The following is a 26923-nucleotide window of genomic DNA, read 5'->3' on the forward strand; positions in this document are numbered from 1 at the left end:
CACCGCCAACGAAGGTCGTCCGTCTTAGAGATAAAATCGATAGTTAAGCAAAAAACTCCCCTCCTGACCTCATTGCCCACAAGCAACACACTATTCCAACCCATAATAATTCCCCCGGAGGACCCAACCGAAGGGAGAAAGGCAAATTGGTCCAATCGTGAACCACTGATTTCCTTCCACTTCAAACCGGAAATAACCTCTAGTTTGGATTCTTGCAAACAGCACACATCCGCAAAGTGAAGGTTCAAAAAATCCTTAACTAGAAAGCGTTTAGCAGGCCGACCTAGACCCCTAACATTAAAGAAATTATATTAAAGTTATTTTATATAAGTAACTTATTATATTATTTCGTTAATACTTTATTTACTTTGATAAAATTAATGTTTTATGTGCTTTGTATTTTTTTTATTATTTTTATTTTCATAATGAGCATGGCACTCAATTGTAAGCATTTGACTATTTTTTTATTTGGCCTTTATTTTTATTTTTTTTTATTGTCAGGACCATTAAATTCGTCAATAACCTTAGAACCATCAAATTAAAAAGTGGTTTTTGTATTTTAACCTCTTATTTTTTTAAATTAATTTCAACCCAATTTTCTTAAGAAAAAATTTACTTATTTTTTAAATTTATTAGTTTGTTAAAAATCTTTTATATATTTTTAAATATTATATTATTATTTTTATTATTATGAAAATAGCAAGAATTATTTGGGAAAAAAGTTTTGCCATCTCGTTTTTTTTTTTCAAAGTTCATTATTAACTTTTAAGTTTTGTCATAATTATGACCATAATTTTATTTCACATTTACATACATAAATATTTTTTTAATTAAATTTATTATTAATTTAATATATGAGCACCTTCTCATCAAACTCATGATCCGAACATGTAAACTAGGTGAAACTTAACTTAAGCGGATTTCATGTGATGCCAAATGAGGGGACATGGGTACCAAATCAGGATGCTTCCGTTGCCCGGACAAAATTATGAGATGATATTAATGGGAAAACAAAAGTACCTGAGGGGATTTCATGCGCCACCACTCAATTAGTCAATCACCCCAAGCACATTTTGAACAAAGTTATAATCACAACGTGCAAATTCGGCAAAATAACCCGAGGGGGTTTCATGTGTATATAAAATTAATAATAAATTTAATTAAAAAAATATTTATGCATGTACATGTGAAATAAAGTTATGGTCATAAGTTACTAATGAAATTTGAAAAACACATGAGATGACAAAAATTTTTTTCTCCAAATAATCCTTGCTATTTTTCATAATAATAAAATATTTAAAAATAAAAATATTTAACAAATTAATAAATTTTAGAAAATAAATAAAAAAAATTTTAAGAAAATTGGGTTGAAAAATGACAAATAAATTGATATATTAATTAAAAAAATAAGGGGTTAAAATATAAAATGCCACAATTTAATTTTAAAATACCGAATCAGCAGCTTAGTCAACACTCATGTGTTGACTAAGCTGTGATTTAATTGTTCTAGATCATTTTGATAAATATAATTATCATAAGGTTATTTTAACAATAAAAAAATTAAATAGGGAAATAGTTTTTTTTTATTTGAAAAAAAAATCTCAAACATATATAAAAAATAAAATAATTACAACAATAATACATGGCAACAAAAAGATAAAAGAAAAGGCTATCTCAAGTGACCAAAGATGATTAAAGATCTTTATGAAAACATAACAGTAGTAAAGATGAATCTCAGTAAACAATTGTTAAAATAAAAAAAATATCCATATATATATATATATATATATATATATATGTATATTAAAAAAATGAATAAACTTTATTTTAAAAAAAAATGAATAAACTTTATTAAAAAAAAAAATGAATAAACTTTATTCAAAAAAAAAAATGAATAAACTAGCCTAACTAGGTACGTTGAACCCATATATATTTTATATACATAATTTTTCCTATATCTTACCTTGCTGGTGGTTCAGCTAATATTGATCCAAACCTAATGCATTTAATTATTTTGGTTGTCACATAGATGTTTCTGTTTAATAAAAAAAAAATTAATTTATTTGGATTTTAACTCAAGGACATGAGTTGCCGCATTGGGATAAAAAATATTTTTTATTTTATTTTTAAAAATTAGAGTAAAATTTAGAAATATATTTTTAAATTTTTAATTCACCAGCCAATATTTATAAAAATTTTTGGTGGGGTGTCTTGCCATGTCTCGTGGTGGTCTGTTTTGTCGGTCTGGTGGAGTTATCGCTCCATTTGTATCTTTGGTTCTCCTTTTAATTAATTGAACTGGTTTATCCACCTTTTCAAAAAAAAAAAATATATTTATAAAAATAAATTGATAAATAAATAAAAGAACAAATAAAGACAAGAACTTACATGAATACAAAAAGAAAAAACATGGAGTCTTCTTCGGGACCTCTGGGGCGGCGCAGCCGGTGGAGTCGGTGGTGCTGACGGTGGCTTTTGCTCAGGGGGGGCTGGCGAGCGGTGCGAGATTGGAGGAGTATTGCAGGAGGCGAAGTCGAAGTTGAAGCAGATAGCTGCGCAGGAGGGTGTGACTGGCAACTGTGAGATGACATATGCAAAAGCGGTGAGTTCTTCTTCTTCTGAAGGTTCCCAGGCGGGGACAACACGGAGTTTGACGGGGAGATCGTCGGATGATAAGCGGGGAGGTCGCACTCTAGTGGGCTCTAAGCGCCCGTGATCTCCGAAGGAAGCGACATGTGGCTGTTGCTTCCGATCCTCGCATAAGACGGCGGAGTGCCGTCACCAGATCGTTTGCCTGAGGTGTGCGTGCGTTGGCCATATGGCTGCTAGATGTCCGAGGGGTGCACGTAGCAGCCCGCACAGGAAGAGGCTTCACGTTCGCTCCAAACGGCTGGATGTGCAGGAGAAGTCTTCCTTGCGTCCAGTTATTGTACCTGGGACCTCGACAGGTGGGAGCATTGCAAGGCAGGACCCGATTTTCCCGAGGAAGCATCGTATCTCCAAGGCTTCGATCTCGCTCTCCCTGTCGCCGGAGATCGCGAAGGTTCACAACGATCTTGCTAAGGTGGCGGTGCTGTCGATCGTGGAGGGCTATGTCAATGAAACCAGCGTCCTCGAGGTGGTGCCCACAGTCCTCAATTGCATGCTGGCGGGCCCGATCACTCCACTAAATGAATGTTCGTTTCTGGTGCCGCTGGGGAGCCGGGACGAGGTTAAGACTGTGTGTAAACTGGGATCCTTCAAGGTTGCCACCAAAGACGAGCCATGTACTCTTAACATTGCTCCTTGGTCTGCTGATTTGGGAGCCGACGGCCGTGCCTCCGGGGACGGCCAATGGGCTCTAATCTGGAACCTCCCGCTGCATGGGTGGTGTTGGGAGATAATAGTGGAGGTGCTGAAGCCGGTTGGAGAGCTCATCATTCTTTCTCAGGCCTCAGTTCCACATAAGAGATTCATCTCGGCGCTGATCCGGCGCCGGCGAGGGGTAGAATTGCCGATCGAAGTGGAGTGCAATCTGGGTATGAGAAGATATAAGGTACTTATCACCTCAGATAAAGGTGAGTTTCCTAAGTTTAGCAAAGCTTTTGGCCGGTATTTTTGGCCAATTGACGATGATGTAGCCGAGCCACTGATTCCGGTGGGTGGCCGAGGCACGCATAACATTCCTCCGGGAGCGAAGGGGAAGACGAAGCTGACGGGGCCGGGGTTTTCTACTCCCTTGGTGCGGGAATCGGAGGTTGAGCTTGGCTCCCCCGACAGGGTTAACTCGATAGCACCGGAGGTTCCTCGTACTGTGGTTGAGCACAGCTCCCCTGTAGGTGACCCGGTGGTTTTTTCCCGGACCGGGGGCCGGTCGGAGAACACGGGTGGATCCGGTGGGTTGAAAAAGGCTCGGTCTCCCGAGCGGGGTCACCATCAGAGCAAAGCGACCTCGACGTCGCGTGAGCCGAGCAGACTAGGTGTCGAGAAATGGGTGGAGAAATCTTCTGGGTTTCGGATTTTGACACGTGGCGCATCTGGAGAGGTTGGGAGGATCACATCCGAGGTTTCCGAAGGTGCGGTCACTGTCGAAGCGAGGAGGGTTGCTGAGCCGTTGGATGGTCCGCTAGCTGCGAAGGAACCCGATCTTGAGGGAAGCGGTGATGATCCGCTGATCTTGACTGATCTCGAGGCGGGGGAAGAAGACCCTCTGATCTCGGCTGGTGGGCTGGGTTTGAATCTGGACCAAAGAGGAGCGGGCCAGGATCAGGTGGACCACCATTTTGACCCTGTGTTGTGCTGTGAGGTGGGGAATGTTGTGGGCCGATCTGCTGAGTTTGCTTCTGGGCCTTCGGTTGGGCTGGGGGAGTTGGGTGGCCACACATTGGACTCTGGACCTTTGAATGTGTCTTTGGGCTTATCCAATGATATATTCCTGAACATGAAAGCCTTACCACCTATGAAACCTCCTATTGGTTTTAAGTGGCACTTTTTGGCTGGAACGTGGGCCATGATCCCGGATATTGATCAGGTTACTAGCTCTGTGGATGTGAGCACTCCCTCGGGGGACGGAAAGGAAATGGATTGTTCTCAAGAGCATTCTTTGGACAAGGTTTTAGAGAATGACGATTGTGACTCTGATGAATCCATGTCAGAGTTTGAAAGGAACCTGAGGGTGATCCTTCCTGGTTTTCACTCTGATGAGGCGGGGGCTCTTCCGCAGGCCACGGGCACAAGAAAGAGTGAGAGGCACAAGAAGCCGTCGTCTAGATTCAATGAAGAGGCAGGGTTCCTGGTTGATCCCCCGAAATCGACCAAGAAGAAGGGACCTAGCGGTGACCACTTGAAAGGTACGCCTGCTATGCCTGCGTTAATTTCCGATTGGTCTGATGCTCAATTAATGCAATATTGTAATGCTTGTGGTATCGAATTCTCTGGCAATGTTAATGATTGTATCATGCATATCCGTCATCTAGAAAAATCACGTGCCCCCTAGCTCAGGACCGAGCGGCGACCTCCTGGAGGTCCGCGAGAACTAGAGTTTTTTTAATGAATGTTATTTCGTGGAACGTTAGGGGGCTAGGAAAACAATCTAAGCGTTTCCTAGTTAAGGATTTTCTTAACCTTCATCATTCGGATGTGTGTTGTCTTCAAGAATCCAAGTTGGACGAGTATTTCCCAGTGCCACTTGGAGGAGATCGATGGAGTGCGGATTGACCATTTTCAGCTTGTGTGCTCGCGGTGGGTTCGGTAGGGAGTATCATCATTGGGTGGAATAGTTCGGTTTTTATCCGGCAGGTGCTAAGTGTGGGGGAATTTTGCTTAACCATTGAGTTTTCTTACAAGGTGGCTCCCCTGACTTGGATTTGTACATCGGTTTATGGTCTGGTAGCTAGACCCTGTAAGCTCGCTTTCTGGGAGGAGCTCAGGGCTTGTGTGGGGCCACCATCGGTCCCTTCTATCGTATGTGGTGACTTCAATGCAAATTTTTGCATTGTCTGATAAGGTTACCAGTTTGCCTAACTTGGAGGATATCCGGTGTGCTAACTCTTTTATGGCGGACTGTGGGTTTTGGGAGCCGCCCTCGGAGGGACGGAAATTCACTTGGACTAATGGACAGGCGAACCCAATTTGGGTGAAACTGGATCGATTTCTGGTCAATAGTGCGTGGGGAGAGCGCTTCCCACGATTAATTCAAAAGAGTTTACCTAGATTGGGGTCGGACCACGTTCCAATTAGACTGGAAGTGGGACAACACTTGGCTACTCCGTGGACCTTCAGATTTGAATTGGCTTGGACCGTAACTGAGGGGTTTCATGGTTTAGTTCAGCATTGGTGGACGGGCTCCCTGTTACACGGGTGTGGCGCTTTTGTCATTGCTAAAAAACTTTCCTCCTTGAGGGCTTCCTTTAGGGAGTGGGCAAAATTCAGTTTCGGCTCTATTAAGTTGCGTAAGTTAGCCTTGATGCATGAACTTAATGAAATGGACACGGTTAAGGAATCTAGAGAGATGACGCCCTCTGAGTTGCTTCAAGAGAGCTCGATTCTGGAGAGCCTTGCTCATATTAGACAACAGGGAGGAGCTTTATTGGAAACAAAGGTCTCGCTTACAATGGCTAAAGGAAGGAGACGAGAACACGAAATTTTTTCATGCGGTAGCCAATGGACGCAGGAACAGGAACTTTATTCATTCATTACAGGTGGAAGGGGTCCATATTGAGGAGCCACGTGAGTTAGGGAAGGCCTTTGAGAACCATTTCTTTCGGATCTTTGGTCTTGCGAGAGCTTCTGGGCTTAAAGTGGACCTCAGGAAGCTGTTTGCCTTCAAGTCTCAAGTTGATCTGTCCTCTTTGGAGCGGCCGTTCAAGATGGAGGAGCTTAAATGTGCGGTTTTTGAGTTGGGGCGAGACAAAGCGCTGGGGCCGGATGGTTTCCCTTTGGTATTTTTTAGGGAATTCTGGGAATTAACCAAAAACGACTTATGGAAGCTCTGTGAGGATTTTTTTGCGGGAAAGGCAAATCTCGAAAGAATTAATTGGGCAAATATTGTGCTCATTCCTAAGGTAGACACTCCTGCGTCGCTTGGGGATTTTCGACCAATCAGTTTAATTAATTCTACTGTAAAGATCATCTCCAAGATGTTGGCTTCCCGATTAGGCAAGGTCATGAATAAGCTTGTGGAGCGTGAACAATCTGCGTTCATGAAAGGGAGATGTATCCTTGATAACATTGCCACTGCAGAGGAGTTGATTTTCAGTATGCATAAAAAAATCACTCTCTTTGGGCACGATTCGAAATTTGACTTTGCGAAGGGGTTTGACACGGTGGACTGGGACTTTTTGTTGGAACTTTTACAGGCTAGGGGCTTTGGGGTCAGATGGGTGGAGTGGATCCAGCGCCTACTATGTTCCTCTAAGGCCTCGATTCTTATTAATGGGTCTCCGATGGGCTACATCCGGTACCGTAGAGGTCTGCGTCAAGGCGACCCCCTCTCCCCCCTTCTCTTTGCGCTGGTAATGGATGTCTTAAACTCGATGTTTCGGCATGCCTTATACACCAAAGTGTTGGTTGGTGTTCCTCCGGGGAGTTCGGTAGTAGGTGCAACCTCCATTATGCGGATGATCTGCTGGTTATTACTACGGGTGGGATTGAGGACCTAAGGGTGGTGAAGCTTATGCTTTATGTGTTTGAAGGTTTGATGGGGTTGGAGACTAATTTCGCTAAAACTTGTTTGTATTCGAATAAGGTGGGCGTCTTGCACGCACTCGCTGGTGAGGCAGCTAAAGCGTGCGATAGGCACTCTCCCCGTTTTATATTTGGGTATCCCCATTTCGGGACGTAGGCCTCGCAAGCAAGACTGGGAAAGTCTCATTTTTAAGATTTGGAGACGGCTGTCGGCTTGGAAGGTTCGCTACCTGTCGCTCGGGGGTAGACTTACTCTTGTCAATTCCGTGCTTTCGGCGATTCCCACTTACTAGATGTCATTGTTTCGGTTGCCTTGCTGGGTGGTCAAGCGCATCGACCAAATTAGGCGTGACTTTCTGTGGTCAGGATCTGACTTGGAACATCCCGGGTGTCGATTGGTGAGCTGGACAAACTTGTGTCGCCCGCACGACCAGGGTGGTTGGGGCATCCTTGGAATTGACACTTTTAATCAGGCGCTGCTGAGGAAATGGTGGTGGAAATTCTTAACTTTTCCCGGTTGGTGTGGGTCGGAGGTTATTCAATTTAATTATGGGATGAATCGCTGGAATATGTTCCCCAGGCTTACTAGTCGGATCTCTTTTTTCTGGAAAGGTGTTCTTAATTGCCTGCCGGCGTTTCGTAGCTGTATTGCACATAATGTTCAGTCGGGATGGGAAACGCTTTTTTGGAAAGATCAATGGCTTGACGGTAGAGCTCCTAGGTTCCTGTGGCAGGATAGGTTTGCCAGTTGCCTTCACCCTAACGGTTCAATCCGGGAACTGAGTGCTCTGTTGGAGCAGCCTCCGTTCGTTTGTTCTCCTTTGCTGAATCTGATCAGAGATACTTTGAGGGCCCCTAACAGTTCTGCACCTGACAAGAAAATTTGGAGGCTTACCGGTAATGGCGCGTTCTCTGTGAAATCTTTCTATTACTTCATTTGTGATGGGGGTGTGCGTTGTCCTGTCGCGAAGTTCTTCTGGAGTAGCATCTGCCCAAAGAAGATCAACCTCTTCAATTGGCTAGCGTGGAAGGACAAAATTCTGACATTGGAAAACCTGGCCAAACGAAGATGCAACCGCCCGCCCTCATCGCTACTGCAAGTGCTTTTGTCATGAGAACATGGAATCATTGATCATCTTTTTACTCGTCCGGGTTTGCTTTCAACAGTGTGGGCATATTTTGATGGACTCTTCGTGCACGGAGCCACCGGATCTTTTTTCCATTGTCCAGGGGTGTTTGGAGAACCTCTCGCTTGTCCAGCGTTAGAATTTTTGGGGAATTAGTGGTTAAGGCGATTGTTTGGAACATTTGGCTTACTCGTAATGATTGCATGTTTAATGCTAATGTGATGCCTGTGAACAGTTTATGTTTTAAGATTAATCGTATGCTCTTATCCTGGTTCTCAGCTGCCTCGGTGAGCATTCAGGAGAAATTGGAAGGCCCTATATCTATTGTCAGGCGTAGGCACGGAGTTCTGCTCGCCCTGCACGGAGGAGATTGTCGTGTGCCACCTTCGGAGGCTTATATCGATCAGTACCGGATAGCGGATCTTTGTTTCGTCGGTGGGGACCTCTTGGTCCCCTTTTTTGTTTCTGCTCTTGTTCTATTTTTGTTGCTTTTTGATCCACGCCTAGTGGGTTTGTTCGTCGTTGTTGTTTCCTCGGATCCCGTGTGTTCTTTCTCGCGGTTTAATATATGGGTATTTATCCACCTTTTCAAAAACAGAAAAAGAAAAACATAATTAATCACAAAATCCATATATAGAAGTGGATATTAGCTTGATTATGATTAAATTGAGTTTGATTTTTCCCCAAATCGAGCTCGAATAGCTTACTAGCAGCGATGTATCAACCCATACAATATTTTTCTAATTCTCAAATAGAAAATGATGACATGATAGTTTATAATTTTACAGAAATATAGAAATAAACTTGATTAATTTCTGGATGTATTTATGTTTTCAACATAAAACTCGGCTTAATGGTTTATCCACTTAATTAAAAAAAACTAGGCTATTGAACCACCCCTTCATTGAGCACAATTGATTACTTAAATCAAAGGATGAGGGTTCAACTTGTGCTGGTCGCATGTCCATACTTTTTCAAATAAAACTAGATTATGGAATTATTATGATACTGGCCGTTCAAGGAAGTATCTTCCTGAAACTTTATAGGCTCAAAAAAGAGAGATTTGATCTGGTTTTTCTTTTCCTGATCTGGTGCTCCATGGCTATCACCATGCTGGTAAATACAATGTATCAGCCTTGAAAGATTTACCGCCGCATTACTGAAAAACAATGATAGTGGACTGCAATTGGCAAGTCCTTCATTGAGGTCTTTCCATGATCTGCTAATTAGATTCCATATTTCTTCACGTGCTTCAGCTTCAGTGATGTTGTGCTCAGTCATATAGCACTGTATGGATGTTTGAGTATCACCTCTCTCTAACTCTGCCTGTATTTTATAGAATTAAACCAGTTAATCATCATGCGGATAAAGATGATAGCTTTTTTAAATTCATTTATGCGTAATTACCGCAGACGTTGCGAGATCGTTGCATAGTCTAAAAATCATGGAGGAAGACCTGATAAGATTTGGATAGTTCATCAAATGTTTCAATGCTTCCTTTGTTTTCTCCTGTTCTGATAACAGGAACACATACACCATCACAACATGCCCTGACACGGATGACCAACCATTGTTAAGGTACTCCTCAAGGCTTGGTTTATGACCACTGTGATGCCACTCTGCTTCTATTAAGAAAGCTTTGCATAGATCTGACCACTGTAATACAAGCAAAAAATAAAGTTAATATCAAAATTAATGGTGTGGTTGAAAGAAGAAATCAAGGATTTACTGCTTGTCCGATATAAGGCATAGCATCCCATCCCTCAAGTCTCTGAATTCTATTAGCTAATTCCTCTGCAGTGTTGTAGAGAGAATTGTAGCATATTTTCATGTACTCTGGAAGTTCTTCACTTCCATCACGCTCCCACTTTTCAACTGACTTAGTGAAGAGTTGAAGTTCATCCAATGATCCATAAACATCATAAACATCATCCAACGTTGTGATCAGTGTGCTGGCCTTTGTAAGTTCTTCTCTACAGAACCCATGCTGTGGATCAAAGACTACTCCAGCTGCGCAGAAGAAGCACTCGAGTAGTCTATCTCTTGCGAAGCCTGTTTTCTCTCCCAGTCCCAAATTCTTCCACCATCTAATTAAACACAAAACATTAAATTCTTGGGTTTAATTGTTGTCTGTGCATTTTTTTTTTTTTAATGGATAAACTACGAGTTCATTGCAAAAGAAAAAATAAGATATAGGGCACGGGAGAACCTGGCAGGAAAAACTAAAACAGACAGAAAGCGGAACAAATGTTTTATAGCTCCTTTTAACATCAATTAAACACAAAAAAGGTTAATTATATTTAAATTAGAGACGTTATTAACAAACTGAATAATTACCACACTCACTCCATCATTTTCTTGAGTTCCATTTGGTGTGTGCTCTGGACCAGGTTGAAATCAAGTTTGGCAAGTTTAAGCAAACTAGGATTCATCTTGCCTGACCTTTCATACTGGTCAATGTACCATCTGGCTTCCAACCTTGGAGTCCTCCAATGTAATGGAAGCTCCAGTGAATGTTCCACTTTGTCCTTCAAGTGTGGATGCATGCATGGAATAAGATTAACAAGATGTTCGCTAGTGAAATATCTTGCCTCTTCTAGTGTTTCCTCTCCATCAAAACCAAGGAATGAAGCTTCATACAAACTCAACATCCCCTGCACACCCTTCTCAAGAAGAGACGCTCTGAAACTCCCTTTCTCATCTTTGAAATGACTGAATACGTCTGTGCATGCATGAAACCATGGTCACCAAAATCAATTGACCAGCACACACACGCACACAAATATATATATATATATATATATATATACCTTGAGAGACGTGGAGTCCATGCTGCCTAAGCAATCTGAAGAACAGAGCAATGGCATGGAGGTTTTGCTTCATGACTACTGAAATGTTATCATTCTTGGTAGATATGGAATTTATAAGTGCATCGTTGATCTCTTCTTCAAAGTGATGGCCCAGACCAAGCCGCTCAACATCATCAATCAACTCAAGTCTAGCCACCAAATTATTTTCTTGTTTGATTAAAGATCTCACCTCCTCCTTCAGCTTTGCAAACAATATTGATGTACGTGCCTTTACCTGAATAAACTTTCCACATATTAGCACAAAAATCTACAACAGTACCATGCATACCCTCAAGAACTAAGATAAAATTGTTCCACAGGGATGATCACCTTATCATAGTCACTGTTTAATGACTTCATTGTAAAATTGTAATCCCATTGATTGGGTTGGTAATGAGCAGACCTCCTTATCTGCTGCTCTGCCGAGACGCAGGCGATGGTGAACTTGCGATTATTGTTGAGTTCACAAGCAACAACTGAACCGTTTACAGCAGAGAATGGCACGTTCTTCTTGCTAGTGAGAGCGGGAGGGCAAGAAGAAGAAAGTAGGTAACTGTGGTTTGTCATTGTTTGTTTCTAATGCTAATTGAATTATTAGTTGATCGATGCCTTCGGATATATTTAGGTGGTTGTATTTGTTAGAGAGATTTCAAGGGGCCAACTCCCATTTGAAAGTGGCCCCCCATTTGAAAGCGACTCTATGTTGTGACTTGTGATGGAGTGTAACAATTTAAAAGGCTCACTCACAATTTGCTGGCCTATGGGCCCTCTCTATGCGGCTCACATGTTTCACATGCATCCACCCGAGTGTTTGTACGTGAGCTTGGTTCACTTGGCACCACAAATCTTGCTTTTGTTCAGAGGAGTGGGTCTTCCATGACAGCGGCTGGAGGTTACGAAATCATCTCTCTTGGGCCTGGACTCAGGATGTACCTTGATTCCAACCTATTCAAATCTGACATGTATTTCCAAATCACAATAAAAAAAATAATAATATCATGTCAGTATATAATAGGCTGGAACCAGAGATGACTTCCGAGGTTACCCATCATGTAGGTTTTGTTTTCAAAGACCATAATATATATATATATATTAATTGTACCCTCAACTACAACATTGCTCATAATAATAATAATAATAATAATACACAATAATAATCATCTAGCTACGCGAGGGTTCCTACGTACGAGGGCTCATGTAGTACGACTGACGATAAGGTGCACGCAAGGTGTTTTGTCACTGGCTAGTTCTTCAGTTGTTGATGTCAAAAGAGACTTCATCTTCGATTTGACTCTTAATCGATTCTTTTTGGCTCTCTCTCTCTCTCTCTCTCCTCTCTCGCCTCTCGCCTAGTACCTGAGAATACGATTTACACCATGTTTATATAGCATCATCTTTTACAAAAATACTCTAATACATGTAAAAAAAGTATACAAAATAATATTAAATGATGCAAAAATATATACTTATTAGCAACTCAACCAGACAATGATGAAATGGTGATCAATATGTTTAATCATGCAGGTATAATTGGTCATCATTGCATCCCTAAGATCACTCACTTGGGATCCTAGAAACTTCAAGCTTCTCTTCACCAAGCTACAAAAACTTAGAGTAGGTATATGTGATTATTTTTTTCTAATATCAATTCAAAAAAACTATTTTCAACTAATATATTAAGATAATAATTATATTTTGATAGTAATTAAAATACTTCTAATATATTAAAATATCAAATACATTTCAAAATTTATCTTATGCACATTACTGTATCAATAGATCAATCACCGAATATTTGACTAAAAAAGGAATTAAGTACCAACACTTTCATATAGAAATGGTGACTTCTATGTTTGTATTAATATAAAATATCAATGATTTCTCTATAAAAAAATCATGGGATAATAAAAATAAGGAAAAAATATAGATATATCTTTGCATTATCATAAATAAATAACCAAAAAACCCACAGCTTAGGGTAATTCGTTTTATATCAAAAACGAAAGTGAGACATTTAAAGGTCTCGAGTTTAATTAAAATTCATTGAAAATATTGGTGGTAACAAATCACCCATTGTGAGTATGGGTTTACAATCCAAATCCTTTGGTTAAGATTGAAGATATACAAGTTGGATGCTCAATTTCTGGTCCATGCATACATTTTTGTTGTAATAACATTTGTTGGTTTCATAAAATAAATAAATATCTGAATAGTAAGAATGTACGGTTTGTACACATAAAATTAATTTATCTAAGAAACATACATGGGTAGCAGCCGGAATTTTTCTTGTAGCACGACTTCGTCCTCTTTTTATAGTCATACCTTACAACGTTGGTGGTAGCTTTCATAGTCCGAAGTGTGAAATTAAACTTTTTGGACGTGGACTGTTTGAAACAGGTAGTGGTCTCATTTCATTAGTCTTAGTTTGCGGCGGATACTGCATGGACTGTTTGGACATGGACTTTTCAAACTCCCATGGACAATAATATTTGCACCAGACATGTGGCCTGAGAGAAATGGACACAATTTGATGTTGCACGTACACCTTACATTATTTGCATGTAGAGTTACAGTTGGATATGAATTGTTCCAATTTAACATAACCTTCTCCATTTGCATCTATTTTGCTAAGCATTATTTTTAATTTAACTTGTGTATGGTCTTCTCATTTCACTATTGTTCAACTTGATATAATCAATTCGACTAATAATAATAATAATTATTATTATTATTATTAATTATAATAATAATAATAATTATAATAATAATAATTATAATTATTATTATTATTATTATTATATTAGTTTTTAATATATATATATATATATATATATGAAGTGAAAAAGGTGTATGTATGAAGTTTATCTACTTATATATATATATATATATATATATATATATATATATATATATATATATATTAGAATAACAACAAATCAAGTTTCTCATTTCACTGTATATATTAATTGAAATTAATTTCAAGTTGGATTTAAAAAAAACATGGAATATATAAATAAAAGCAAAAGAGATAATGGGCCTCCTTGAACCATCAAGGATGGTTAGTGCGACACAAATGAAATTGAACAAAATAATGACTACTACGCTCGGAAAGAATTAATCAATGATAATGAAACAAACTTGAAAAAGTATACATAAGAAACACAACGAAAGAATTTTCTCACGCATCAAACACCTTATCATATGAATATGTCTACTAAAACATCTTCTATATATTGAGTATGGATGCTCATGAGAATATATCTACTAAAATATCTTCTATGGAGCATGAGTGCACTGCAATGATCATATGAAGAATAATAACAAAGGTTATCATTTTTTTAAAATATATTAATTGAAACTAATTTTAGGTGAACATTTTCAAAATTAATTTATCATTGTTTTGTTAATTTTTTTAAAGATAAATGAATAAATTATTCAAAATATATGTTATTAGAAATATATATAACTGTTACGTATATATAGATATGGTGGGATATGTGGGTCAATTAGGACCACTAGGAGTGGTTAAGGTAACCCAAGAGGATAGAACAAAATTAGAACTATACAAAAGAAACACAACTAAAAAATCCTCTCACGTGACGTGAGTATGCAACCTACTCAAGCATATTCTAGCGAGTATGGATGCGCCGCATTGACATGAATGAGTCCACGTGAAAAACGTGTGTATATATATATTTTATAAGGTTTAATATGAAACTAAACATTTAATTTTTTTTAGGGAGCAAGTGTCCCTTACGTCCGACTCTAGCGAGGCCGAGACTGCCGGGACAGGCAGTTTTCCGTCTACTTAGCCTTTTCTGTTGTTTCTTTGAACTCCCTGTTTCTCCTTCTTTTTCTGTTGTTTTGCTGTCTTCCTGCCTCTGCTGTGAGGATATACTCTCTGCATTTCTACTTATTTAATAAATCCCATGATTCATCCACATTTAATTCCAAAAAATAAAAATTAATTTAATTTTATATGGTTTAATTTCAAAACTAATCTTTAAATTTAATGTCTTATCAATTTCATCTCTTTTTGGATGTTTTGTTTTGCCCATGAAAGCGTGAAGACTCATCTACGTAATAGACTTGGTGATTAATTTTGGTTTATTGCTTAGTAAAAATATTGAAAAATATGTTTGATTGTTTATATAATTAAATTATTTGTTGATTTCAAAATCTGAAGATTTACATAAATCAATTATGAGTCTTACCGGTCATTTATAGTACTTGTTTATGTAAAGTTTTTTTTATATAAAAACTAAATATATTATTTAATTTATATTATTATATAATTTTAAATATACTTAAATTTGATTTATTAAATTTTTTTACTCCTTTAGTTTGTGATTTCTGGCTCCGCAATGTCCATATACATAATTTTTCTTTATATGTTACTATTTTTTTAAAGCGATGAACACTATTTTTTATATGTTATGATTAATTATAGATAAAAATAATATTATATATTTTTTGTAATAAAAATATGGATTTGAATATTTTTACTTTACATATTAAATAAACAAAGATTTCTTATATATTAAAATAATAATAAAATTGTATAGACAACTCAAATTTTTTTTCGTGTTCACATCAACATAAATATCTCAAACTCTCAACTCAACAGCCTCTCATTTTAAGAGGAGATTATTTCGTTAAATATTATTCATCACATAATTTTTTTTAATGAATGTGAACTACATGTGTGCATATATAGATATAGAGTTAATATCTCACACACCTATGCTTTCACCATGCGTGAATTGAGATTCAAACTTGTTCTCCGGACAAGACATGAATACTCTATGTAAAGGACCTGATGCTAATAAAAGAAGAAGTTGTTGGCAATAGTCTTTGTAATCTCATCCCGCATAATGAACAAATTAATAGTAGTATAGGTATTGGGGTTTTTCTTATTTATGTAAACTTAGAGCAAAGAGTACTGATGAATCCGGGGCTTATGGAATGGTTCTCAACCATGCATATTCCATTATACTTTAAAAAGAGGATTCCCATGACATCTCATTTTAATAGAACGAAAGTCCCAATTTCTTTTATGTTACATGATCTCATCATAGACACTGATCCTAATTAAATTAATCTTGAGGCTTTAACCAATATAATCAAGTATAGTTGTGACTTCTCCATCAAGAGGACAGCACCTCTTTGAAGATACATACATTCCACATAGAATGATATATAGATGCAATTTTTTTTTTTTTGGTTAAATAAACAGATCAAATGTTTTTTAAAAAAAAGGCCATTGTATAAAATGAAAATTAATTAGTTAGACATAAAAATAAATGTAGCATGCCTAGATTTTGTAAGGGTACAAACTATAATAACAACAACTTCCTACATTGATAGAGTTGAGAATAAAAACTATAAAAAAAATATAAAAAAAATCAAAATGTATATCACCAAATGAATTATAACCTAGTAGTACTTGGTCTTATTGTGAAAGTGAGGGAAAATGAGGGTGAAACAATCAAAAAGTCTTGAGTTCAAGATTCATTGGAAATAATAATAGTGACGGATCACCGGTTGTGAGTGCGGGCTTGCAGCTTAAACTCTTCTTCCCTAGCTAAAGGTGTAAGAGTTTGACGATTAATTCCCAATGCCCGTGCGAATGCTTTAATGTATTTAGTGCTTAATTAGTATATATCGCGCATGAAGTTCTCTCTGATGGGCTCCCTTTTTAATTATGTAATTAATTAAATATCTCTTAGTTCCATTTATTTTTAATATAATCCAAATATTTCATCTATTATTATTTATATTTAATAAAAAAGATAAACCACATTTCCTCAACTACATTGAATTTAATAAAAAAAGGACAAACCACATAACCTTAACTGCATTAAAAGGGAATTAAATTTTCAATCTTTCACTTTAGAAGAGATCCTATTATTTGCTCAAAACATTTGGTAGAAAAAATATTTTAATGCTAGCCCTATGAAATATATATCCTCCCTGAACTATAAGATGATTCCCAAATTTTTTAATGAAATATCTCAAAATTTTCCTTTCAAATTATTATTTTTTTTTATGTATAAAAAACAAAGATTATCCGTTTAAAGAGGTCGGGCTTTTCGAGATCCGTGGCAGCCCGACCTCTTTAAAAGAATTATGGGGGACTTGGCGTTCGTCCATTAGAAAATCCTTGTCCTCTTCTACGGGAACTGCATGATTAGAGCCATCACCTGAACATTTTGATTTGCAGAGCGAAATGCACGCATTTTTCCTCTCGCTTGTGCCTCTCCCTATACTATTATTATTAAAATTGTTCATACTGAGTGTCTCTGTGGTGTAATGCGATGCGCAGTTTCCAAAAGAGCTAAATTGGAGGAGCCATGAAGAAGATTAAAAGCGGAATCTTGAGTTCATATCCTCTAGGGACACAGAGTCTGTCCCCCCTGAGCCTCCTTCCTCCCCTGGCGTGGTGTAGTTTCGAGCCTGTTTTTCCTGTGAGTGGTCTCTTGGGGGGGGGGGGTGCAGGTGGTTTTGTTTCCCGCATTTTTGTGTCCTCGATCGTAGTGGTTGCTTTCTCCACTTCGTGGTTGGTCTAAACTAGTCCCTGTATTTTTGTCTGTTTTTTCCTATTAATGCATGTGGTTTATCTACTTTTTATAATAATAATAATAATAATAATAATAAATTGTATTTTTGCATGCGGCTAAGGATTACTTGGAGGGAAACCTCACTGTTTTCCGGAAACACCCCAAAACATTCATAAAATTTCACATCCGGACCGATTCAAGGATGAAATTTCTCAAACATTCATAAAATCCCACATCCGAACCGTTTCCATCAACAGGCGCGACAGTTGGTCGAAGAGGGAAAAACCTGAATGTTTTTCAACAACGCCGCTAAACGTTCAAAAAAATCACACATCCGAACTGTTGTCTTTTGAGCAGGTGCGACAGTCAGTTGTCACCCAAAGGAGGCGCGAAACACAATTATTTTTCAAAAACACTTGCAAACATTCGTCAAATCACACTTTAGGAACCGATTCAATATGAATAGATGTCACGGCTAGTAGTTTCCCAACAGTTGCTTCTCTTGGTTATTCATCCTATATATTCCTCCCCTCATCCATTTTTCTTCAGTTCAGCCATCGACATCATCAAAAAGTATTAAATCAAGTTCATTGTCGATGGCTGCCTCTTCTTCTCGTTTGAACCCACTCAATGTCTACCTCGATGATAGCCCTTTTACCAAGCCAGACGTTTGCCGGCAACTTATCAATGATGGTCGTCAAGCCCTGGCTGATGGCGTCAAATCTCGTGGTCAGCAAGCCTTCATCGAATATGCTAGAAGGGTTCTAGTCTCATGTGAACAATCCGGCATCAATTCTTTTCATCTCCGGTTTTCAAATCCAGGTGACTACGTAGCCCATGCAAATGAATGGATCCGAGTTGCAGGACGCACAAGGAGTGTTATGGAGCTTGATCTTGATTTCTCAGATGTCAACTTGCATGACAAGTTCCCAGAAGACAACGATGCATGTGCTGAGTTAGTCTCTGACTTTTATGATATGTATCCATCTTCATTGGATACATTGAGGCTCACCGGATGCAATTTTGATCCAACTAAGCTCAAAGAATTTAAGCGTCTTCGCAATGTGACCATTGCAAGGATTGCCATGGAGGATGAAATGTTGCAAGAGTTAATCAAGAATTGTGATCACGTGGAGGACCTTTCTTTGATCAGATTGACTGCAACATATATAATTCGGATCGCTGATGAAAAAGGAGTGCTCAAAAGATTAACTATAGAACACTGCCATTCTGAAGAAACCGGATTTGTTGAGATAGAGGCTAGGAACTTGAAGTACTTCAACTACCGTGGCAAAGTCAAGTTATTTACCATTGAAGCCCCTAAAGTGGATGAGGTGGCATTTGATTTCTCTTCAGAAGAAAAATTCACTGGTGATGAGGGGTGTCTCCTATCAGAAGTTATCAGCTCATTTGTCACAGCGAAAGAGATCACTGTATGCAGCTATACCAGTCAGGTTTGGCATTCTCATTCCCATCAATGCATATATTCAATTTAAATGTTGCTCAAAATCATTTTCACTGACAAATGACATTTATCATATTTTCTGAAGGTGTTACCTCATGGAGATGATCCACTACGTCTGCCCGCTTTAAATCAAATGCTTAGGCATTTGATACTAAATAAGGTAGCCATGCATCCAAATGAGCTGCCTGGCTTTGTGCTCTTGCTAAGAAGTTACCCTGAATTGGAGAACCTTACTGTTATAATGGATGATGTCAAACTGATTGAAGTAAGTGAACTTTGTAGGTTAATTAATTTCTTAACTGGTGTTTACACATCTTTATTTTTTGGGTGTCAATAGTATAATTTCTGAAATTTAATTTGATTTGTCTGTGGTCAGGGATATACTTATCCATTCAACAATAGACCTGCGAATGCTGCTGCTTTTTGGGACTCACAAATAACAACCATAACATGCCTGAATCGCCATCTGAAAAAGGTCACTGTGCAAGGTTTTAAAGGGACTGCTAATGAGTTAGCATTTCTGAAATTTCTGCTGAGGAAATCCAATGTTCTGAAAGATATGATTCTTGAAGTTGCTAAAGTTGGCAACATTGAGAATCGTTACCGCTACATGGGCCTTGCACAAACCCTGCATGGTTTGAATAATGCTTCCCCAGACGTCACAACAACTATTCGCTAGAAAGAGAAGCTGCAGCGAGGGAGATCATAACCACTATCTATCCACTCATTTGAACAGAAGAGTTCGCTTGCCATGAGCCATGTTATGTTAAGCTCTTAAGTTAATTTGTTGGTTGTTTTCTGTGTGGTGTTATATTTCTATTGGATTGATCAATGAATATTTATGGATTAAATAAAATATTTTTTTTTTTTGAATAATAGACGATAAGCGTCTTTTTTATATGAATATATACAGATCTTAGAAAGATCTTGGAATCCCGGGATGTACTGATGCGATACAGAGTATAAGAATAAGATAAAAAAATCCCGAATGAGCAGATGTAATGAGCGATGGGATATAGTAATGCTCGAGGAAGTGATTTGAACCGCACTGACCTCCTCCTTATATTTAGAGTACATACACATCTGGGATTATCCAATTTAAGATTGAAGTTTGAAGTAATTACTTGTTGTTCTTAAATATAAATGATAAATTTAATACATGAAGTTCATTACAAAGTCTGCCACTGATGATGTGTAAGTGGGGACCGACAACCAGCGCTAGAAGTTACTTTAAGGTTGCATCTCTCTCTCCTTTTTTTTCTCTATGCAAGGATGGTTTGTATATGGATGCTTTGATCTTCTTCCTCTCCCATCCTGATCCTCCTCATCCTCTCATTCTTCTTGTTTTCTTTTTATTTTTTTTTATTTTTATTTTTTGAAAAAATTCATTAGATGAACCTCATGTCTTACGCAAGGTGAAGACACGTGGGCTCGCGTTGGCTGCTTCTCCCATACGCTATCGCGCCCTGGATTCTAGTGCTTGTCATTTTTTTCTTAAAAATAAATAAATAAATAAATAAATAAATAAAATCCATTAGATCTATAGGAAGGAATTGATCCAAAGTTTCCTTACCTCTTTGGCTTGTTTTCTTTTTGGATATAGTAGAGACCTTTTAAGAAGAAAAATACAGCGAAGATGAAGGTAAAATAATTCCTAATAAAATACGACAATCCATGTCTTATCTTTAAGTTAATTTGTCGTATTTGGTATTGATAAATTAACAGAATCAACTAGAGTTTGAATTAAGTATTGTTTTTATTGCGATGATTTTTTTTACTAGATTTTATTACTATATTGTTAATTTTGCTGCTTAAAGTTATTTAAAGTCTGGTTTAAGTAGAAACATTAATCAAATTGAAACCAATAAAATTATTGTGCTAGAATAGAATTTATCATTATCGTATGCATGTTGAAGGTTGTTTTTAATCATTTTATAGAGTCACAATCTTTTTAATTTTATTGTAAAAACTACACAAAATCCTTGTATATGTGGAATAAAGACATTGTTTATCCTTTCGTATAAAACATGTTTAATTTTTTTTTGAAAAAGGTGGATAAACCATATTAAATTAAGATAAAGAGACAAGATACAGTGAGTGTACCACAAGAAGTGATACACAAAATCAGACACCAAAATATAAAACATAGGAACAACAGGCCTCCTCAGAGCCTACAACATCAAAGGGAACCTAGCCCGTGGACATATCGTGTGCCTCCTCGGCCATCCCAGTCATTTCCCCACTAGATCCAAGAAAATCCAAGCTACGTCGAACGGCTGCCATAGGTTCCTCCAGTTTTGCTTTAGCACTGTCTGTAAGGACATCAAACCACGAAAGGAGCATACGATTAACCTTCAAGTACAAAGCATGCAGGCAAGCAATTAGAATTAAATATGCAATCATTCCGAGCAATCCAGATATTCCATAGTAAAGCTTTAACAACCAGGTCAGTTAGGACCCTACTAGAAGGTTGCGACTCCAACCTCCACGAACACCAAATTTGACGTAAGGTCCTTGGAGGTTCCGGCAAATTAAAAAGTCTACCAAAGTATTTCCACAGAGCACGAGCAAAAGCACAGTGCAAGAACAAGTGGTCAACCGACTCGATACAAAACATGTTTATGGATACAAAATTGAAAAGCGACTAACTAATGTGGGTGGTATTTAGTGTTCAGTAATCATATCAAGCACTCTCGAATAAATGTGGATAAATCACGGATATAGTGACAAAAAAGAACAGGGACAAACATTGAAAAGAAAGAGAACATAACAAAAACAACGAAAAAAACAAACTAATACCTCACCCATGGTGAGGTTTGCAAAACCCAAAAGAAGCAAGAACAGAAATAGAAAAGAAGAGAGATAATTGGGCAGGCGAAGGCTACCTCATGGAGACACAGGCCTACCCTAACTACTGAAGAGAGTGGATTACTTTCGACAGAAGTTGATCTCTGGGTCGCCGGTGTGATCTGCAGACCTACCGCTTAAGAAGTTGAGAGATCACTTTATCCTCTAAGAAGCTTCAAGGTTGGTTTGCTGAGATGAATCTAAAGCTGGAATGTAAGGGTAAGCAATTAAATTAAAAAAGTCGATTATTTCGCTCTAACCAAATATTCCATATAATTGCTTTGGAAATGAGATCCCAGATGATCCGGCAATTAAAATTTAAAGGAGGTATCCAAAAGGTCCAAATATATATATGTATATGCAAATTTCTGATTTCCGATAATGATCTATATAATTATTTAATTAATTTAGATTTTATTGTCAAAATAATTCATATACTATTTGTTCTGACTTTTCAGACTGTTGAGCATTTCTTCCGCCAGTTAGTGATATATATAATTTTTACTTAATTGATTTATGATATTTTGTGTATTTATAAATGTTATGTTAACTCAGACTCATTTAGTTATTTCTTTTATAATTATAATAATTATTATTATTTATTATTATCATAGGAATATAAGGATTCATGATGCTTTTCTGAAGTAATTTATTTAATTTGTGATTATTTACAATCCTTTGAATTGCTGGAATAATATATAAATATATATATATATATATATATATATATATATATATATATATATATATATATATATAATTTTCAGATTAATTGTATTTTTGAATTATTTGGATTATTCAGTCATTTAATAATTTTTATAAATTATTGTATTAAGTTTAAATAATTAATTATTTTAATATAAAAATACGGGATCATACGAATACGGATATTTTTGCGTGGCGGATTACTCTATATTTGCTCGGTCTTGACTTTGATGGTTTGCTATCTTGCAGACATGGAATATTTTGACATTAAAAAATTAGTCCCCAATTAACTATGTACTAACCCTGTCACTGGGGTTAAACACTGACTATATCAACATGTATTTCTGACATAGAAACTATAGTTTCGTACCGTTCCATCGGTGAAGAATAACTACCTCTGACATTTGGCTCGGGTCACCGAGGGTAAACAAATGAACTCTGAAATCCCACTCGGTCACCGAGTTTAAACAAATGAATTCTGATGATTGTTTTGACATTAGTTATTTGGGGAAGTTATATATTCGTTCATTTGAAAATTTATATATGTTTGAAATTTTCTGATTTCTGGGTTTTATTCTGATGTTCATTGTACAATATAACACTTGTGAATATTTTTGAAACTATTGAGCTTTTTATGATCCCGATATTTTTAGTGGTTGCTTACTGAGCTCCCAAGCTCATTAAGTTATTCATTTTTTTTTTTCAGATCAGGAGTAGGGTTAAGTGGTAGACAGCTTAGCGGGGCCATTGAAAAAGTCGATGTCTAGTTGTTGTCGAGTTAATAAACTCTTTTTTGTTGTGGACTTAACTCTTTATGTTTTTGTTTAATGGTTATGTCAGACAGTGTTATGTGTTTTCATTATATTTCGAACATTGTAGCTTTTTTTGTTTTTGAAATTTATTATTTTTGTTAGATGTTGTTTTTTCTAGTGTGAGACAGGTTTTAAGGCCTTATCTACTTGGTTACGGCTTTATAGGTATGTAACTGTTTGTCAACGCTTTGGGTTTGGAGCGTGACCGCCTTTGAAAACACTGTACTCACTTATAATTAAGAAAAATGTTTTTTGCTTGACCTGATGGAAGAAACTAAATGCAGAACTACAATTTTTTGTGTCCTCTTTTTTATCCAGTTGTGTTCGTCTTTCCTGTGTCTTTTACTTTTATCATCCATGCCTAATGGATATGTATTATTACTCTCCCCCCTCATGCAATCCATGTGACTATTGTTTAACTTTTAATATATATGATTTAATTATTATGTTAAAAAAAAACTCTTATAATTTTTAAAAAAAAATGCAGTTTTTTTCCTTAAAATCTTTCTATTATTATTATTATTATTATTATTATTATTATTATTATTTAAGTAATTGGATAAAGCTCTTTAATTAAAGATGAGATTGTCAATTTGCCTTCGATCCTACGAGGAACCTGATTCCCCTCCCTGACTAGGCCACGAACAAAAATAAAATTCGGTGAATGGGTGGGCCTGGCGAGGAATTCAAAATCCCCGCTCGTGGGATAGGAATGGTGATGGGGGAATCCCTTCTACGCCCTCTCTGCTTTCGTAAAAATATTATGTAAATATTATATATATATATATATATATATATATATATATATATATATATATATATATATAATGTTAGAAAAATTATTTATATTAAATAAAAAAATATTTATTTTTAAAAAATTAATATATTTGATGTATTTAATAGATGAAAAAATAAAAAAAAAAAGGGGAATTCCTAAACCCGAGTAATCCTTGCTGGGATTGGGATGAGGAAAATTTTTTTCCCATACCCAGATTCAGGGATGGGGTCGAGGATGGGTTTGGCAAATTGGAGTCGGGGATGGAAAATATATTCCCTGTGAATCCCAACACCGTCGACATCCCTAATTAAAGATGACTTCAATTTTTTTTTTTAATAAATGTAAATAAGTCACGTGTCAGGCGTGTACATCACCTTTCTAATTATACCACATACTCACCCTACTTGACTTCGAACTCTTGTTTTTGCACATACTCACCCTACTTGACTTCGAACTCTTGTTTTTGCTCATGCAGAAAAGACTTAGTATAAGTAAGTTCTATTTCTAAATAATAAAAACATTTGTGAAAACATGATGGAAAGGTTTATTGAATGTAAAATTTTTAGCGTAGGTACTTGTCTTTTATTTTAAAAAAAAATTTAAGAACAAAGTTTTTAATTTTTTTTGTTTATTTTTATTTTAAAAATAGATAAACTACATGCATTAAATAAATCACATTTTCTGTTTATTTTCATTAAGCACATTTATTACTTTTTTTAAATTGTTTTTTTTTAACTTCTAGTTTCCTAATAAAACTTGTGGTGTTCTACTTTTCTATCTGCCTGTTTGCTTTTTCTCTTTAGGTCTGGTACCCTTTTCTCTTTTTTAATAAAATTATAATTTATCCATTTTTTTCAAAAAAAAATAATAAAACTGTGGTTTATCAAATTGTTTTTCTTTTTTAAAAACTATCCTGCAACAACCAATTCCATTCATCATTGAAAAAAAAAACTCATGCAAATTCAAACCATGAGATTGCAAATAATACAAATAATGACATGAAATTGAATTCTTGAGAATCATATAGCATAAATGGCAACCAGAGAGGTCAAAAAGAGCCCAGCACCAACACGCACATTAGAGCTGCCGGAATCTTCATCCTCCTCAGAGGGGGCCGGAGCACCCTCAGGCGTCCCTATATCCTCATCTAAGGCTGGACTATCATTGTCCGGGGAGTCGGCTTCAGGACTATCTGCGGGAAGGCTCTCGTCATTCGATGGCCCCGGGGCTTCAACTGGGGAGCTAACTTCCGGTGGAGGTGAAGAAGTGGTTGGAGCAATGGATGGGGATGACGATGGAGATGTGGATGGAGATGGGGATGAGACTGGAGAAGAAGATGGAGTAGGGGAGGACTCAGTGGAGGAGATAGGAGCTGGAGATGAGATGGGGCTGGAGGTTGGGGATGAAGTGGTGGTGGAGAGCTCTGGGGAAGCAGCCGGCTCCTGAGCTCCACCGGAGGCTGCCACTGCAAGGAGGACTATGACGAATGCAAGAAGGCGAGACATGTTTCCGGCGTTGCAGGACAGTAAGGAGGCTGGAAATGATGATGAAGGAGCGGCAGGTCTAAGGGTATTTATAGAGGTGAAGATGAAGGTTGTAAATTAGCGCGGGAGAGGGTGAACCGTTCCTTCCCGCCAAAATTAACAGGCGGTTGACAGTTGACAGTTAGGTTTCCTTTTTAAAGTAAACTGTCAACTTTTTTTTTTCCTTGTGTATATTTTTTGGTAATTTTAAAATATAAAATATATTAGGAAAATTTTGAAGTCACCAATAATCACCACAAGAACAAGAGCCATTCTGGAAGTGGTGAAACCTCCGAGCATCTCTGACAACAATTTCTCTGTCTATGAGATTGGAGATGAGTTTAGTAACATTGTGGCAATCTCCACACACTCTGAGATTTTTGGTGATCCTTATACTTGTCCCAGAGCATGTGTTTAAAAGAGCAAAAGCAAGGGCTAACCTTTCACTGTGATCCCAGAGCAAGTCTTCCTTTGCATCATCTGCAACATCATAGAATACAGAACTTGTATCTGGAGTATAACCTGTTTCCTTTAACTGTCTGCGTATTTCATTTAGCATGGTGTAGATAGACTTGGACTGTGGATGGGATTTATCTCCAACCAAAAAAACCTATGAATTTCTGTGTTTAATTCCACAAAACTGTAGCCCGGTGGTTTTCGCGAGACCATTTCGCCTTTGCTGCTTTCCGGACTCTATCGACATCAGTCCATCGGTTCTCAACTGCATAGATGTTGGATAGAGTTACATAAGGACTAATTCTCTTTTGGATTAAGATGGCAAACATGCAATGCTGCAATTTCTGCTAGCTCGACATTCCTATGGGTATGGCATGCAGAAAGAAGAGCAGCCCAGACATCAGCATTAGGTCTTATGTCCATGTCCATGATGAGCTTGTATGCTTTCATCTAATTGACCAGCTCTACCTAAAAGGTCCACCATACATGAGTAATGCTCTATGCTAGGCTTTATCGAGTTTTCATCGGACATCTGGTTGAAGAGCTCCTTGCCTTCATTAACTAATCCGCAATGACTGCAAGCAGATAAAACAGAGGTGAATGCAACCCTGTCCGGTCTTAATCCTTTTAACTTCAT

The 26923-nt window shown here is 37.3% G+C and overlaps 4 protein-coding genes across 5 annotated transcripts; 2 read left to right on the forward strand and 2 right to left on the reverse strand.

Moving 5' to 3' along the window:
• Positions 1 to 7457: 7457 nt before the first annotated feature.
• On the forward strand, positions 7458 to 8279 carry LOC120266748 (uncharacterized mitochondrial protein AtMg00310-like). The gene has a single exon (XM_039274411.1). It carries the CDS (start codon positions 7458 to 7460, stop codon positions 8277 to 8279), a length of 822 nt encoding a protein of 273 aa, XP_039130345.1.
• Positions 8280 to 9173: 894 nt separating this feature from the next.
• Positions 9174 to 11732, reverse strand: LOC120266681 (alpha-terpineol synthase, chloroplastic-like). Of its 2 annotated transcripts, none has more exons than XM_039274318.1 (6): positions 11471 to 11732; positions 11102 to 11375; positions 10734 to 11013; positions 10021 to 10378; positions 9699 to 9947; positions 9174 to 9617 (listed from the first exon to the last, which is right to left on the reverse strand). In XM_039274318.1, the coding sequence occupies exons 1-6, from the start codon at positions 11705 to 11707 to the stop codon at positions 9276 to 9278; spliced, it is 1740 nt and encodes a 579-aa protein (XP_039130252.1). In that variant the 5' UTR covers positions 11708 to 11732; the 3' UTR covers positions 9174 to 9275. The 2 variants fall into 2 exon arrangements, with proteins under 2 accessions (XP_039130252.1, XP_039130251.1); XM_039274317.1 differs by having other exon boundaries at positions 10638 to 11013.
• Positions 11733 to 18296: 6564 nt separating this feature from the next.
• On the forward strand, positions 18297 to 19844 carry LOC120266749 (F-box protein At3g62230-like). The gene is made up of 3 exons (XM_039274413.1): positions 18297 to 19154; positions 19251 to 19430; positions 19542 to 19844. The coding sequence occupies exons 1-3, from the start codon at positions 18297 to 18299 to the stop codon at positions 19842 to 19844; spliced, it is 1341 nt and encodes a 446-aa protein (XP_039130347.1).
• A 5482-nt stretch (positions 19845 to 25326) lies between these two features.
• LOC120266751 (pectinesterase inhibitor 10-like) lies at positions 25327 to 25812 on the reverse strand. The gene has a single exon (XM_039274414.1). It carries the CDS (start codon positions 25810 to 25812, stop codon positions 25327 to 25329), a length of 486 nt encoding a protein of 161 aa, XP_039130348.1.
• Positions 25813 to 26923: the final 1111 nt, after the last annotated feature.

The sequence above is a fragment of the Dioscorea cayenensis genome, chromosome 8 (genome assembly GCF_009730915.1).
Source record: "Dioscorea cayenensis subsp. rotundata cultivar TDr96_F1 chromosome 8, TDr96_F1_v2_PseudoChromosome.rev07_lg8_w22 25.fasta, whole genome shotgun sequence".
NCBI classification, from domain to species: domain Eukaryota; kingdom Viridiplantae; phylum Streptophyta; class Magnoliopsida; order Dioscoreales; family Dioscoreaceae; genus Dioscorea; species Dioscorea cayenensis.

Excerpts from the sequence above, each read along its gene's own strand:
- LOC120266751 (XM_039274414.1), bottom strand. The coding sequence starts at position 25,812 with ATGTCTCGCCTTCTTGCATTCGTCATAGTCCTCCTTGCAGTGGCAGCC.
- LOC120266749 (XM_039274413.1), top strand. The coding sequence starts at position 18,297 with ATGGCTGCCTCTTCTTCTCGTTTGAACCCACTCAATGTCTACCTCGAT. Across the intron at positions 19,155-19,250 it reads TATGCAGCTATACCAGTCAG|GTGTTACCTCATGGAGATGA; the intron begins GTTTGGCATTCT and ends TATTTTCTGAAG. Across the intron at positions 19,431-19,541 it reads ATGATGTCAAACTGATTGAA|GGATATACTTATCCATTCAA; the intron begins GTAAGTGAACTT and ends GTCTGTGGTCAG.
- LOC120266748 (XM_039274411.1), top strand. The coding sequence starts at position 7,458 with ATGTCATTGTTTCGGTTGCCTTGCTGGGTGGTCAAGCGCATCGACCAA.
- LOC120266681 (XM_039274317.1), bottom strand. The coding sequence starts at position 11,707 with ATGACAAACCACAGTTACCTACTTTCTTCTTCTTGCCCTCCCGCTCTC. Across the intron at positions 11,014-11,101 it reads TGGACTCCACGTCTCTCAAG|ACGTATTCAGTCATTTCAAA; the intron begins GTATATATATAT and ends ATGCATGCACAG. Across the intron at positions 9,618-9,698 it reads ACGATCTCGCAACGTCTGCG|GCAGAGTTAGAGAGAGGTGA; the intron begins GTAATTACGCAT and ends TATAAAATACAG.